Raw genomic sequence first — 13,182 nt, 5'->3', positions numbered from 1 at the left:
CTGCTTCCATCAGAAAGAGGCAGCAAATGGGGGGGAGAGAAAGGGGTGCTTCAAAGCGGCAGCACCCCGTGGAGCCCAGGGCCAGACGCTGCATGCATCCCGGGCTCAGCTGGGAACTCCCCTGCTGACCCTGGGCTCCATGCGGTGCTGCCACTTTGAAATGCTGCAGGGAGCATGGGTCTAGCAGAGGGTTGCTTGAGTCCCCCACAGGCCCCTTGCCCCCGCAGTGCTTTCGCCTTCAAGTGTTGCTACATTTCAAAGGCGGAGGCGCCCTTATCGACTATTCAATGAGCTGATCAATCGAAATGTAACATCCCTAGGCTTAAACTGCAGCAAGGGAGGTTTAGCTTGGACATTAGAAAAAACTTGCTAACTGTCAGGGTGATTAAGCACTGGAATAAATTGCCTGGGGGTTGTGGAATCTCGCTGAAGATATTTAAGAGCAGGTTAGACATATGTCGGGGTGGTCTAGATCAGGGGTGGGCAATAATTTTGATGGGTGCACTCCTAGATTTTGATAAGTGGTCCAGGGCTGCACTTTTCTGTGGGGAGTGCAGAGTCTGGGATGGAGGTTGGATGCAGCAAGGGGCTTGGGTAGGGAACTTTGGTGCCGGAGGGGGAGTGGGGTCTGAGGGAGTTTGGGCAAAGGAGGGAGTTGTGCTCTGGGGCAGGGGATTGGGATACCGGGGGGGGGGGGGTGCAGGAGAGGATTCTGGTCTGGTGGAGGCGTTTAGGGGGGTGCACGGTTTGGGAGGGAGTTGGGTGCCAGAGGCAGGCACCTAGCTAAACAGCTCCCAGCCAGCAGCACTCTCAGGCAGGTGTCTCCATCTGCCACCAGGCTGATTTCAGTGAGACTCTCTGTGCTACACGGCCACGGCCCCTGCCCCAGCAAAATCTCTCAGTTCCTATTGGCCGGAAACCAGCCAATGGCTACTAAGAAATTGTGCTGCACTGCCCCCATCCCTAACAAAATCAGTTCTTCCTGGTCAGTGTGCAGCCAATAGGAGCTGAGAGATTTTACTGGGGGCAAGAGCCACACATGAAGCATCCCTTGCCCTGCAGCACAGAGAGCAGGGAGCAGCCAGCCGCTTGGAGTCTCCCTGCCACAGAGCGAGCAGGCCGGATTCAAAGGCGTGACAGGCCTCATCCAGCCCACAGGCTGTATCTTGCCCACCACTGGTCTAGCTCATTCTTAGTCCTGCTGTGAGTGCAGGGGACTGGGCTGCAGGACCTCTCGGAGTCTGGTCTGCAAAGGGAGATCCCAGATCTGGAACTGCAGCACGTTAGGCCTGGTTGCATTAGCCAAGGACAGCTTGGGTTGGGGACGTGCTGGACGAGAGATGCTGCAGCTGAGGCCTGAGGTGGATTGGCACGGTTAGCGGGTGAGGAGTGTGGGACGTCCGACTGCTTGCATCTGGCTTGAGCGTGTGAAACTCGCCCTTTCTCCCTAGGCTGCGAGTTTTGCTGCATGTGCGCGTGGTACTGCCCACGAAAATCTGTTGGCAAAGTTCTTTGAATTCCTTATCCAGTTTCTTCTCTTCCCCTCCACCCACCAACAGTATTCCTGCAGCCCTCCAATTCTGTCTGGTCCACGCGAACGCAGGAGCAGTAGTGGGATGCGCAGCACTATTAACCCTTGTGTGCAAGTCGTCTTGTTCGGTCAGAGTCCCTTTCCACGAGAGCTGAGCTCTTGCTCCAAACATACCTCCAGGGCGCCGGACGAGGTCTGCTGGGTGGAATTCTCTGGCCTGTGCCATGCGGGTCAGATGGGCCCTGTGAATCTAGAAAGAAGGTGCTTTACTGCGCCAGCGCTGCCCAGCTTGCTGTGCCCAGTGTCCAGGTGTTAGGGCAGCATTTCCCCTTTCTTACAGATGGGGAAGCAGAGATGCAGAGAGATTAAAGACTTGCCCAAGAGTAAGTCAGTGTCAGAGCTGGGAATAGCACCCAGGAGTTCCTAGTTCCTTTTCCCTCACTCAGTGGAGCTCGTCCTGCCAGTGCTCTACCAGCTAATTGTCCCCATCGTGTCAAAGGCCACGAGGTGCCTGCCCCGTTTCCTCTCCCCGCACTCCTGCGAGTTCAAACACCCCTTCCAAGCTCTGGCGCCTGTGTGCATGGAAGGTGCTCTTACTTATCTCCTCCCCAGGCCTGACAGCAGCCTTTCCAGCCACCCAGGCCAGAGAGCACGTTGCTGCCTTGAGGGCCGCGTGGGGATGGTCCCTGCACTGGGCAAGAATGCAACATGAGGAACTGCGGTTTTCTAAGGAGCTTTTTGTTTGTCTTCACTTCCTATAGGCCTCCTCAGCCCACAGAAGAGGGAAGCTTTGCAGAGGCTACGGGCTGATATAGAAGTGCTAACAGATTCCTGGCTGGGAACTGCATTAAAATCCCTGCTTCTCATACAGTCCAGGTACGGGGCGAGGTCTCACTGCAGCAGTAGCTGTCCACTGCCCACACCTCTGTCAGAGCAGAGAACCACTCCGCAGACAAGATCTTCCTGCTCTGTGGCTTGTAGCCTCACAGCAGCCCCGTAAGCAGAGCAAAAGGCTTTTGAGCAGCAGCCCCTTGAAGGAGCTCATGATGCTGGCACCTGTGCCCAGCTTTCTCCAGCTGCCTGTTCCTTCACAATGCTGGAGGGGATGCCCTGGGCTCGCTCCGTGTCCTTCCCTGTGGAGGTCAGGGTTCCAGCAGCCCTCACCTGGCTTTGGCAGGTGTTTGTTACTTTCTGCGTAAGCATCAGTCAAAGGAAGAGCTTATACCTGAAATGACAGAGATTTCCCCACGCACTCTCCAGGGGAGTGAGAGCTGGACTGTTGTGTCTCAGCAGCAGGGCCACATGCTGGTCCCTTAGCTCAGCCGCGCTGGCCTGCACCAGGCCAGTGGCAGGGAGCAGAAAGCCACAGGCCCATCAGAGCCCAGCTACTGCTAACGGTTCTGAACGCGGCGCTCAGACCAGGTTCGTGTAAAGGAGAGATGGGGGAGGCCTTCGCAGCGGGCGGAGAGAGAGAGAGAGACTAAACCGCACTCTGCAGTGTCCAACAGAGCACACGGCCCAGGCGAGGGCTGCCCAGAGCCAGCCCCTTTCTCTGCCGCCACGCGTGTTCATTGTTTCTTCTTTTATCCTTTAGAAAAAATTGTGTGAATGTCCTGATCACGACGACACAGCTCGTGCCAGCGCTCGCCAAAGTTCTCTTGTACGGCTTGGGAGACGTGTTCCCCATTGAAAATATTTATAGTGCTACAAAAATCGGTACAGTTATTGCTCCAATCGCTCTGTCGTTGCCACAGGGGGCTGGCTTGGACCTCTAGAAGCAGAGCCAGCATTGTCTATGGTCAGGGGTTTCAGCACGAGTGTAGAGGGGCTGCACAGTCCCGGGATAAGCCCCATGTTACACTGGTGCAAAGCATCCAGGCCAGCTTGACACCCATAGCTGCCCTGCTGCAAAACGGCCCCTGGAGCACAGGTGAGTTTGAGCAGCACTGCCCAATCTGCCACTTCAGGGCTTCTGCCGACAAACGGCCCAGTGTGGTGCCAGCGCAGGGCTGTCTTCTGTCCATCTCTGGTGGGTCCTTCAGTTTGCCTGGGTTGAGGCACAGCCAGGTCACCAGCTGCGCCTCTGGTCCTGCCTGCATGAGCGAGCGAGCGCTTGCGGGGGCGCTCACCAGAGCTGAGCTAAGCTCTGCCTGCGGCTCCGTGCCTGGCCACACACACTGAGCATGCTGCCCTCTGCGTACGGAGCAGTCGGGAGCCCCGGAGCTCACAGGGCGTGGGAGCAGTCGGCAGTGCAGTTTCCCAGCTCCTGCATTATTCATATTCTTTTAACCCCCGGTGCAAAACCTGACGCCTTTGAAAGCCAAAGGGAGGGTGCTGCTTTGTCTGATAGTGAAACCTGTACCACCATGTATGGCTAGTGAATCTGGCGTGCTGCCAGCTAGCTGCCTGGGGTCGTGTGCAGCCGAGTCAGGTCATCAGAGGCTGATGAGGAACAGAAGATGGGAAACAGCAGGCAGCAAGTCTGCCCGTCCTGGGCTATTTCTTGACTTTTATTTGCAGCAATCCCCATAGGCAGCCACAGACCAGAGTTTCATGGGAGCTGGTATCGGGCTTAGTGCTCGGTTTGGGGGAGACACAGAGAATTTTCTGGGCGTATTTAGAGCATTTTTACTGCTCTTTCAATTCTGAATGGCCAGGAGCAAAACTGCATGTTAAGGAGGGAGCATTGAGAGAAAAATCTTTCCAATCTCACCTGTTGCTGATAAACCTGGAGCACAGCTGCTTCCTTTTCCATATGCCAGTTCTCTGTTGCCAGGAGCTCACCCAGAGAATCATCAAATTTCAGAAGATTAGGGTGGGAAGAGCCCTCTGGAGGCATCAAGTCCAACCCCCTGCCAAAGCAGGACCAACCCCAACTCAGTCATCCCAGCCAGGGCTTTGCCAAGCCAGGACTTAAAAACCTCTAGGGATGGAGATTCCACCACCTCCTTGGGTAACTCATAGACTTTAAGGTCAGAAGGGACCATTATGATCATCTAGTCTGACCCCCTGCACAATGCAGGCCACAGAATCTCACCCACCCCCTCCTAGAATAATCCTTTCACCGATATCTCAGATATTGAAGCCTTCAAATAGTTTGAAGACCCCAAGATGCAGAGAATCCTCCAGCTGTGACCTGTGCCCCATGCTACAGAGGAAGGCGAAAAACCTCCAGGGCCTCTGCCAATCTACCCTGGAGGAAAATTCCTTCCCGACCCCAAATATGGCGATCAGCTAAACCCTGAGCATGTGGGCAAGACTCACCAGCCAGACACCCAGAAAGTTCTCTACAGTAACTCCTATCATCCCTCCATTGACCTATTTACCTCTGATAATGAATGGTCAATTAGTCACCAAGATCATGTTATCTCATCAAACCATCCCCTTCATAAACCAATCTAGTTTAATCTTGAAGCCAGATAGATCTTTTGCCCCCACTTCTTCCTTTGGAAGGCCGTTAGAAACCTTTGTCTAATCTCAAATCTAAACTTCCTACTAGCCAGCTTATATCCATTTGTTCTTGTGTCCACATTGGTATTAATCTTAAATAATTCCTCTACCTCCCTGGTATTTATCCCTCTAATATATTTAAAGAGAGCAATCATGTCCCCCCTCAGCCTTCTTTTGGTTAAGGTAAACAAGCCAAGCTCCTTGAGTCTCCTTTCATAAGACAGGTTTTCCATTCCTCGGATCATCCTAGTGGCCCTTCTTTGTACCTGTTCCAGTTTGAATTCATCCTTCTTAAACATGGAAGACCAGAACTGCACACAGTATTCCAAATGGGGTCTCACCAATGCCTTGTATAATGGCACTAACACCTCCTTATCCCCACTAGAAATACCTCACCTAATACATCCCAAGATCGTCTTAGCCTTTTTCACGGCCATGTCACAATGGCGGCTCATGGTCATCCTATAATCAACCAGGACTCCGAGGTCCTTCTCCTCCTCTGTTACTTCCAACTTATGTGTCCCTAGCTTATAACTAAAATTCTTGTTATTAATCCCTAAATGCATAACCTTACACTTCTCAGTATTAAATTTCATCCTATTGTTATCACTCCAATTTACAAGGTCATCCAGATCTTCCTGTATGATATCCCGATCCTTTTCTGAATTGGCAATACCTCCCAACTTTGTGTCATCCGCAAATTTTATCAGGACACTTCCACTTTTGGTGCCAAGGTCAGCAATAAAAAGATTAAATAAAATTGGCCCCAAAACTGATCCCTGAGGAACTCTTCTAGTAACCTTCCTCCAACCTGACAGTTCACCTTTCAGTATGACCCGCTGTAGTCTCCCCTTTAACCAGTTGCTTATCCACCTCTCAACTTTCATATTAATCCCTATCTTTTCAAATTTAACCAATAATTCCCCATGTGGTACTGTATCAAATGCCTTACTAAAGTCGAGGTAGATTAGATCCACTGCATTTCCTTTATCTAAAAAATCTGTTACTTTCTCAAAAAAGGAGATCAGGTTGGTTTGGCACGATCTACCTTTTGTAAAACCATGTTGTAATTTGTCTCAATTGCCATTAGCCTCAATGTCTCTAACTACTTTCTCCTTCAAAATTTTTTCCAGGATCTTACATACTACAGATGTCAAACTAACAGGCCTATAGTTACCCGGGTCACTTTTTTTCCCTTTCTTAAAAACAGGAACTATATTAGCAATTCTCCAGTCAAATGGTACAACCCCTGAGTTTAGAGATTTATTAAAAAATTTTGCTAATGGGTTTACAAGTTCATGTGCCAGTTCCTTTAATATTCTGGGATGAAGATTATCTGGGCCCCCCGATTTACTCCCATTAAGCTGTTCAAGTTTGGCTTTTACCTCAGATATGGTAATATCTACCTCCACATCCTTAGTCCCATTTGTTACGTTACCATTATCCCTAAGCACTTCATTAGCCTCATTAAAGACTGAAGCAAAGTATTCGTTTAGATATTGGGCCATTCCTAGATTATCCTTAACCTCCACTCCATCCTTAGTAATTAGTGGTCCTACTTCTTCTTTTTTTGTTTTTTTCCTATTTATATGGCTATAAAACCTTTTACTATTGGTTTTAATTCCCTTTGCAAGGTCCAACTCTACCTGACTTTTAGCCTTTCCTCACTTTGTCCCTACATGCTCCAACCTCAATAAGGTAGCTTTCTTTACTGGTCCCTCCCATCTTCCACTCCTTATATGCTTTCTGCTTTTTTCTTAATCACCCCTCTGAGATACTTGCTCATCCAGCTTGGTCTAACACACCTGCCTATAAATGTTTTCCCTTTTCTTGGGATACAGGCTTCTGACAGCTTCTACAACTTTAACTTAAAATAATCCCAGGCCTCCTCCACCTCAAGATCCATAATTTCTTTAGTCCAATCAGCTTCCCTAACTAATTTCCTTAATTTATTAAAGTTAGCCCTTTTGAAATCAAAACCCCCTAGTCTCAGATTTATTTTTGTTGATCCTTCCATTTAATTTGTACTGAATTAGCTCATGATCACTCGAGCCAACAACCATTTCATCTACGAGGTCCTCGCTACTCACCAAAACCAAATCTAAAATAGCATCCCCCCTTGTTGGTTCAGCAACTACTTGATGAAGGAATTCATCAGCTATCACATCTAGGAAAATCTGAGCCCTATTATTATTACTAGCACTTGTTCTGCAGTCTATATCTGGAAAATTGAAATCTCCCATGATTACGCAGTTTCCATGAGTATTTACTGCATTAAAAACATTAAAGAGGTCTCTATCCATATCCAAATTGGATCCTGGTGGTCTATAACACACCCCAAGCACTATCCCAGGGGAGGATCTGATAGTTTTCTTCCCCAATGTGATTTTTGCCCAAACAGACTCTGACTTCTCCATTCCATTACTCTTTATTTCTTTACAATCTACCTCATCTTTGATATACAATGCGACTTCACCACCTTTACCCTTATTTCTGTCTTTCCTAAACAGCACATACCCTTCAATACCTGTACTCCAGTCATGCCTAGTATTCCACCATGTTTCTGTTATTCCTATAATACCTGGTTTCATTTCCTGGACCAATAACTCTAGTTCCTCCATTTTGTTACCTAGGCTCCTCGCATTGGTATACAAACATCTTAATTTTTGCTGTTTGGCCTCATTCACATTCTTTACCCAATTTGGCACGGACGTTGTACCTCCAATATAACCTATTAGACTAGTATCCACCCTATCCTTCCTCATGTACATTCTCCTACCCCCAGCTATATCCTTTCTTACTTCGTTTTCCTCCCTCTCAGTGTTAAAATCCGGCGTAGAGATTACCTGGACATCTCCCAACCGTCTCCCCCAAATTCCTAGTTTAAAGCTCTCTTAATCAGTTGAGCCAGCCTCCATCCTAGAAGTCTGTTTCCCTCCCTACTTAGGTGAAGTCCATCCCGAGAGAACAGTCCTCTGTCCATAAATGCCTCCCAGTGACCATACATCCCAAAGCCCTCCTTATAGCACCACTGCCTAAGCCATCTATTGATCATCATAATCCTGTCACATCTTAGTTGCCCTTCTCTAGGAACAGGCAGAATCCCACTAAAGATCACCTGAGCCTCAGTTTCCTTGAGCGTCCTCCCCAGCCTAGCACAGTCTCCCTTAATTCGTTCCAGTGGGAATCTAGCCGTATCATTTGTTCCTACATGAAGGGTGATCAATGGATTCCCTCCTGCTCCCTTAATAATCCTCTTCAACCTCAGTTCCACATCCCGTATCTTAGCACCTGGCAGACAGCACACCCTTCTATTCTCTGGATCAGCTCTGGTTACAGGTCTATCTATTCTTCTCATTAAGGAGTCCCCAATCACATAGACCTGTCTTTTCCTTGTGACCGTGCGATTCTCTGGTCTATCTCTTGCTTCCTCTGGCTGCAAGTCCTTGCCATTCCTGTTTTCCCTTGTAATCCTTTTTAACCCATCCTGTATCCTCCTGATGCTCATTATTGGTTTTGTCTCCATTAAGTCTTCCCCTTTATCTATGGGACTAGCCACTCTTCTCTTCTTCCTTACCCTTCCATCTTCATTATCTACCTGCTGTGCCCATTCTTCATTCTCCGGCTCCACATACCTGTTCTTGAGCTCTATTTTTCCTTCACTAGCCCATCTTTTCCTCTGCCTGGCTCTCTTAGTCACATGCTTCCACTGTCCATTTTCTTCGCCCAGCAGTCCCCCCTCTGAGGCCCTTGATCCTGCTTCCATCTGCAGATCTAAACTTTCCCCTTCAGCCACGTCATGCCTTTGCTCCATCATCTGCTCAAACCCCCTTCTAAAGTCGACCAGAGTTTCCACCTGCATCTCCAGTCCTCGGATCTTTTCTTCCATCAGCTCTATCAGGCGGCACTTCATGGAAACAAAACTCCTTTCAGGTACCCCCTCCAGAATCTTGTACATACAGCAGCTACCACATCCAATCCTCCTCCTTGTGTTCTCTACTACTTGGGCCATGGCCACTACTGCCTCTGTGTTTTATCTACTTTCTCACCAAAATCCTGTTAGTCCGGTGAACACAAAACCAAACCAAAACACCCCCTCCCCCCCAGCAAAAACAAACCTCAAACAAGTCCCGATATCCAAACTCCCACTCAAACTCCCATTTACAGCTCTGTTTGCTGGCTCCTGTGCCGCTGCTTCATTCCAGCACTTCGCCACCCTCCTATTAGGGAAATAGTTTTTCCTAATATCCAACCTAGACCTCTCCCACTGCAACTGGAGACCATTGCTCCTTGTTCTGCCGTCTCTGAGAACAGCCTCTCTCCATCCTCTTTGGAACTCCCCTTTGGGTAGTTGGAGGCTGCTCTCAAATCCCCCTCACTCTTCTGCAGACTAAATAAGCCCAAATCCCACAACCTCTCCTCATAAATCATGTGCTCCAGACCTCTAATCAGTTTCTTTGCCCTCTGCTGGACCCTCTCCAATGCGTGCACATCCCTTCTGTAATGGAGAGCCCAGAACTGGACGCAATACTCCAGATGTGGCCTCACCAGAGCCGAATGGAGTAATTGTTTCCCTAGATCTGCCGGCAATGCTTCTCCTAATGCAGCCCAGTATGCCATTAGCCTTTTTGGCTACATCCAGCATCTCATCCACTGTAACCCCCAGGGCCTTTTCTGCAGAACTGCTAATTAGCCCGTCAGTCCCCAGCCTGGAACAATGCTTGGGATTCTTCCGTCCCAAGTCCAGGACTCTCCACTTGTCCTTGTTGAACCTCATCAGATTTCTTGTGGCCCAGTCCTCCAATGTGTCTAGGTCACTCTGGACCCCTGTCCCTGCTCTCCAGCGTATCTACCTCTCCCCCTAGCTTAGTGTCATCCGCAAACGTACTGAGGGTGCAATCCAGCCCCTCATCCAGGTCATTAATAAAGGTGTTGAACAAAACTGATCCTAGAACCGACCCCATGGTCACTCTGATTGAAACCAGCTGCCAACTACACATTGAGCTGTTGGTCACCACCTGTTGGGCCTGACCTTACAGTCCTTGTATCCAACCCAGACTTCCTTAACTCTCTGGCAAGGACACTGGGAGACCTTAATGGAAGCTTTCCTGACGTCCCGGGCTGTCACGTCACGGCCCCTGTATCCGCAGAGCCAGTTGTCTCCCCTTAGAGGGCCATCAGGCTGGCCAGGCAGGACTCGCCCTGGGTGAATCCCAGCTTGGTCAGGGCTGCTCATTGGGGACCATCCTGTTCTTGGTTTGAATTCCCAGGGCCGCACCCGGATGCTCATGCCCCCATCTCTGGGCTCCCTTGATAAAGTTTAACCCAGGCCATGTTTCCCCTCCGGGAGTTTTGTGACCTCCTTCCTTTTAGCCCGGGGCCGGGGGGACTTCTCAGTCGGTACCCCCAGTGAACTCTCCGTGGGCCTACGGGGAGTCGGCAGCCAGCGCAGGACCCAGCCTCCTGCGGCAGCCGGCAACCATTGCACACAAGGGTCAGTGGCAGAACTGGCTGTCCCCCGCAGGCTCTGGCGCTGGCTGCAGTCCCATGGAGCTGGCCCCTGACAGGCTGTGAGGGCAGGGCCTGGCTTTGCCCCCCTGGGTGCCAGGCAGCTGAGCCGGCCAGGCGGGGGCGTGTGCTGTGTCCCCTGGGGGGTGCCTGCCCGGTGATGTCTGTTGGGGAGCCCCTAGGTGGCAATGGCCTGGATACAGCAGACAGGACCGTCTCGTCCCCGGAGTTAGCTCCCTGGCTGATCTCTCCCTGGGCCCAGCTCCCCCGAGGCAGCCTGCCCGGAGCCAGCATGCGCTGTGTGCGTTGAGAGTGGGCGCTCTGTTGGGGGACGGGAAAGGCTCCCTGCTGCCCGGCACAAGTCGCATCCAGTCGGGAGCTGTGTCCTTGTGCCAGGAGCCGGGGGTCCTGCCCGTGCCGGGGAGGGCGCGGCGCTCACGGGGGTGTCTTTGGCAGGCAAAGAGAGCTGCTTTGAGAGGATCGTGTCGCGGTTTGGGAAGAAAGTGACCTACGTGGTGGTTGGCGATGGGCGCGATGAAGAGATTGCAGCGAAGCAGGTGAGTCCCAGGACTGCCGCTCGGGTTGTGGGGCTGCTGCCAACTGGGAGGCTGGGCTGCCATGGCTCCTCTTTTCCACAGGCTCTGCTGCGGGGTCTTGGCTCTTCTCCCTGGGTGTGGACACAGTCCCACCCAGCACACCCTGGGATGTGCACCCCAGGCCTGCCCTTCCCTCTGCCTCGCTGACTCCGGTGTTCTCCACCGTGCCCGTTGGGGAGGGTCCGCTCTAGTAGATTCCTTTGAGGTGCCGAGCAGGGCGTGTGCCATGTCTCCTCACGCAAGGGCAGCCAAATCCTCGCGCCTTCCAGGGCAGCGTCTGACCCACTAGTCTGTCGCTCCTGCTAATCTGATCAAAAATCTCCTTCAGGCCTTGACTCTTCAGCCCCCTCCATACTGTATTTGGCAGCTCCCTGTGCGGCAAGCCCCTGAGGAGCGCCCAGTGGCCGACCTACCCACGCCCCTTTCCCCCCTTGCCTCCCACCAAGCGCTGAGTCCTTAGACCACAGGCCAGCTGGTTGCTCTCCGTTGGGAGTCTGCCATCGCAAACTTGCCCTCCTGCAGGAGCCCACAGGTCAAGGGACAGGAGGCTGAAGCTCTGTCTTCTGGAGCAAGCTCTGAGGGTGGCATTGGATGCAGAAGAGCCAAGATCAGACCCCTTAGGGATCACGCCTGCATCTCGCAGCCCAGCAGACAGGCCAGGCCAGAACCTTGCCCACAAGCCAAGCTGGCCGTGGTGCAAGCTGTCAGCAGCCGGAGCTGGGAAGAGGGTTCCGAGCGGCATCTCCTGGCTTTGGGCAGGCGCGTGGTGTCGTCTCACGCTACGGGTACGGGATGGCACCGGGAGACAAGCTGAGCAGACTCCACGGGTAGCGGCCCCCAAGTGCCTCTGTTGACACAGACCCCGCCACTCTCGGCACAGACTGACACACTAGCTCTGACGCTCTCCTTGGCGTCCTCACCGCCCCCGGGCCGTGCCTCTGGGGAGCGGTGCCACCAAGACACGGGCAGTGGGGCAGCGTTCTCCTGGCTGGCCTGTCGCCTGGGCCCTGCCACAGGGACACAGTGGTGGGGAGCTCGCCCTCAGCTCAGAATTCCACGGAGCCAGGCGCTCGCATCCCAGGCCCGTCCTGAGGCTGGACTGCTGGCTGGGAAAAGAAGCATCAGAGCCGGGATGTCCAGGGAGCCCTGCTCTGTGCTGTCAGCCGGGCCAAGGCTGCAGAGCTACTCCCAGCCTCCTCGTGGCCAGAGCCCAGCAAGTCTCGGAGTTGCGCTCACGTCCACATGCCATCAGAGGGCTGCTGAGCCTGCCCCCCGCGCAGCACCGGCTCTGGCCTGCTGCAGAACTACACGATCTCTGTGGGCAGCCCCAGGGAGTGCTGGGCTTCACTCGGACCCCGTGTGACGCTGCAGCGGGGTCTGCTCCTCACTGACACGGCGCCTCCTGCTGCTCACCTCAGGGATTGGCTCTTCCAGCCCTGGAGCGCCCTCTTCACCCCTACGTTACGTCTTCGGCTGCGCCCCTGCATCCTGGGACCCTCCCCTCCCAGGGAACCCCAGCCCCCTGAGACCCACCTTGCCTCAGTGACCCAGTTGTCATCCAACCTCTGCCTCGGGGCAGACACTCCTCATTGCCTGCCTCTCTGCAGCCCTAGTGCCCCAGGCCTGGAGAGCAAGGCTTCAGTGTGCGAGTTTGCCTGGCCGGAGCTCCCCAGCAGCCAGGTCCCTCCGGCGCCACAGCTGGGGCACGACGGGTCTCCTGGCCAGCCACCCTTTTCATACAGCCCTTCTGGGCTCTGATTGGCTGCCACAAGCCTGTCCCAGTTGGCTTCTAGCCACAGGCCTTTCCCAGGGCCGTGTTAACCCTTCATACCTCCAGGGCGAAGCCACGGCCCTGCCTCCGACTGACAGAGCCAAGAGAATTGCGAGGGAGCTGGGGGAGGGTCCTGGCCATCCTGCCCTTTGTGCCCTCGGACGGGAGCAGGACACATGCACAGCCTGGCCAGACCCCAGGCTCACACCCGAGGTGCGTGCCGGAGCCCCGCGTTCCCCTCCCCCGTGGGGCACCTCTGACATGGGAGCCCAACACTTCAGGGCTTGACTTTCGCAGCCTCAGTGGCGCCCTTTTGGGGATGTGTC

The 13,182-nt window shown here is 52.9% G+C and overlaps 1 protein-coding gene across 7 annotated transcripts in view; it reads left to right on the top strand.

Moving 5' to 3' along the window:
- Positions 1 to 13,182, top strand: part of EYA3 (EYA transcriptional coactivator and phosphatase 3) — a 157,485-nt gene that overhangs the window by 140,981 nt on the left and 3,322 nt on the right. For all 7 annotated transcript variants that reach the window (XM_075908770.2, XM_075908768.2, XM_075908766.2 and 4 more), the window contains 3 exons: positions 2,293 to 2,407; positions 3,126 to 3,247; positions 10,946 to 11,046. In XM_075908770.2, the coding sequence (XP_075764885.2) occupies positions 2,293 to 2,407; positions 3,126 to 3,247; positions 10,946 to 11,046 (338 nt within the window). The remainder of the gene's footprint in view (positions 1 to 2,292; positions 2,408 to 3,125; positions 3,248 to 10,945; positions 11,047 to 13,182) is intronic.

This window comes from Pelodiscus sinensis, chromosome 26 (assembly GCF_052426305.1).
Source record: "Pelodiscus sinensis isolate ZL-2025 chromosome 26, ASM5242630v1, whole genome shotgun sequence".
Taxonomy (NCBI): domain Eukaryota; kingdom Metazoa; phylum Chordata; order Testudines; family Trionychidae; genus Pelodiscus; species Pelodiscus sinensis.
Note: the sequence above shows the minus strand (reverse complement) of the source record. Positions and strands in the feature narration are given on the sequence as shown.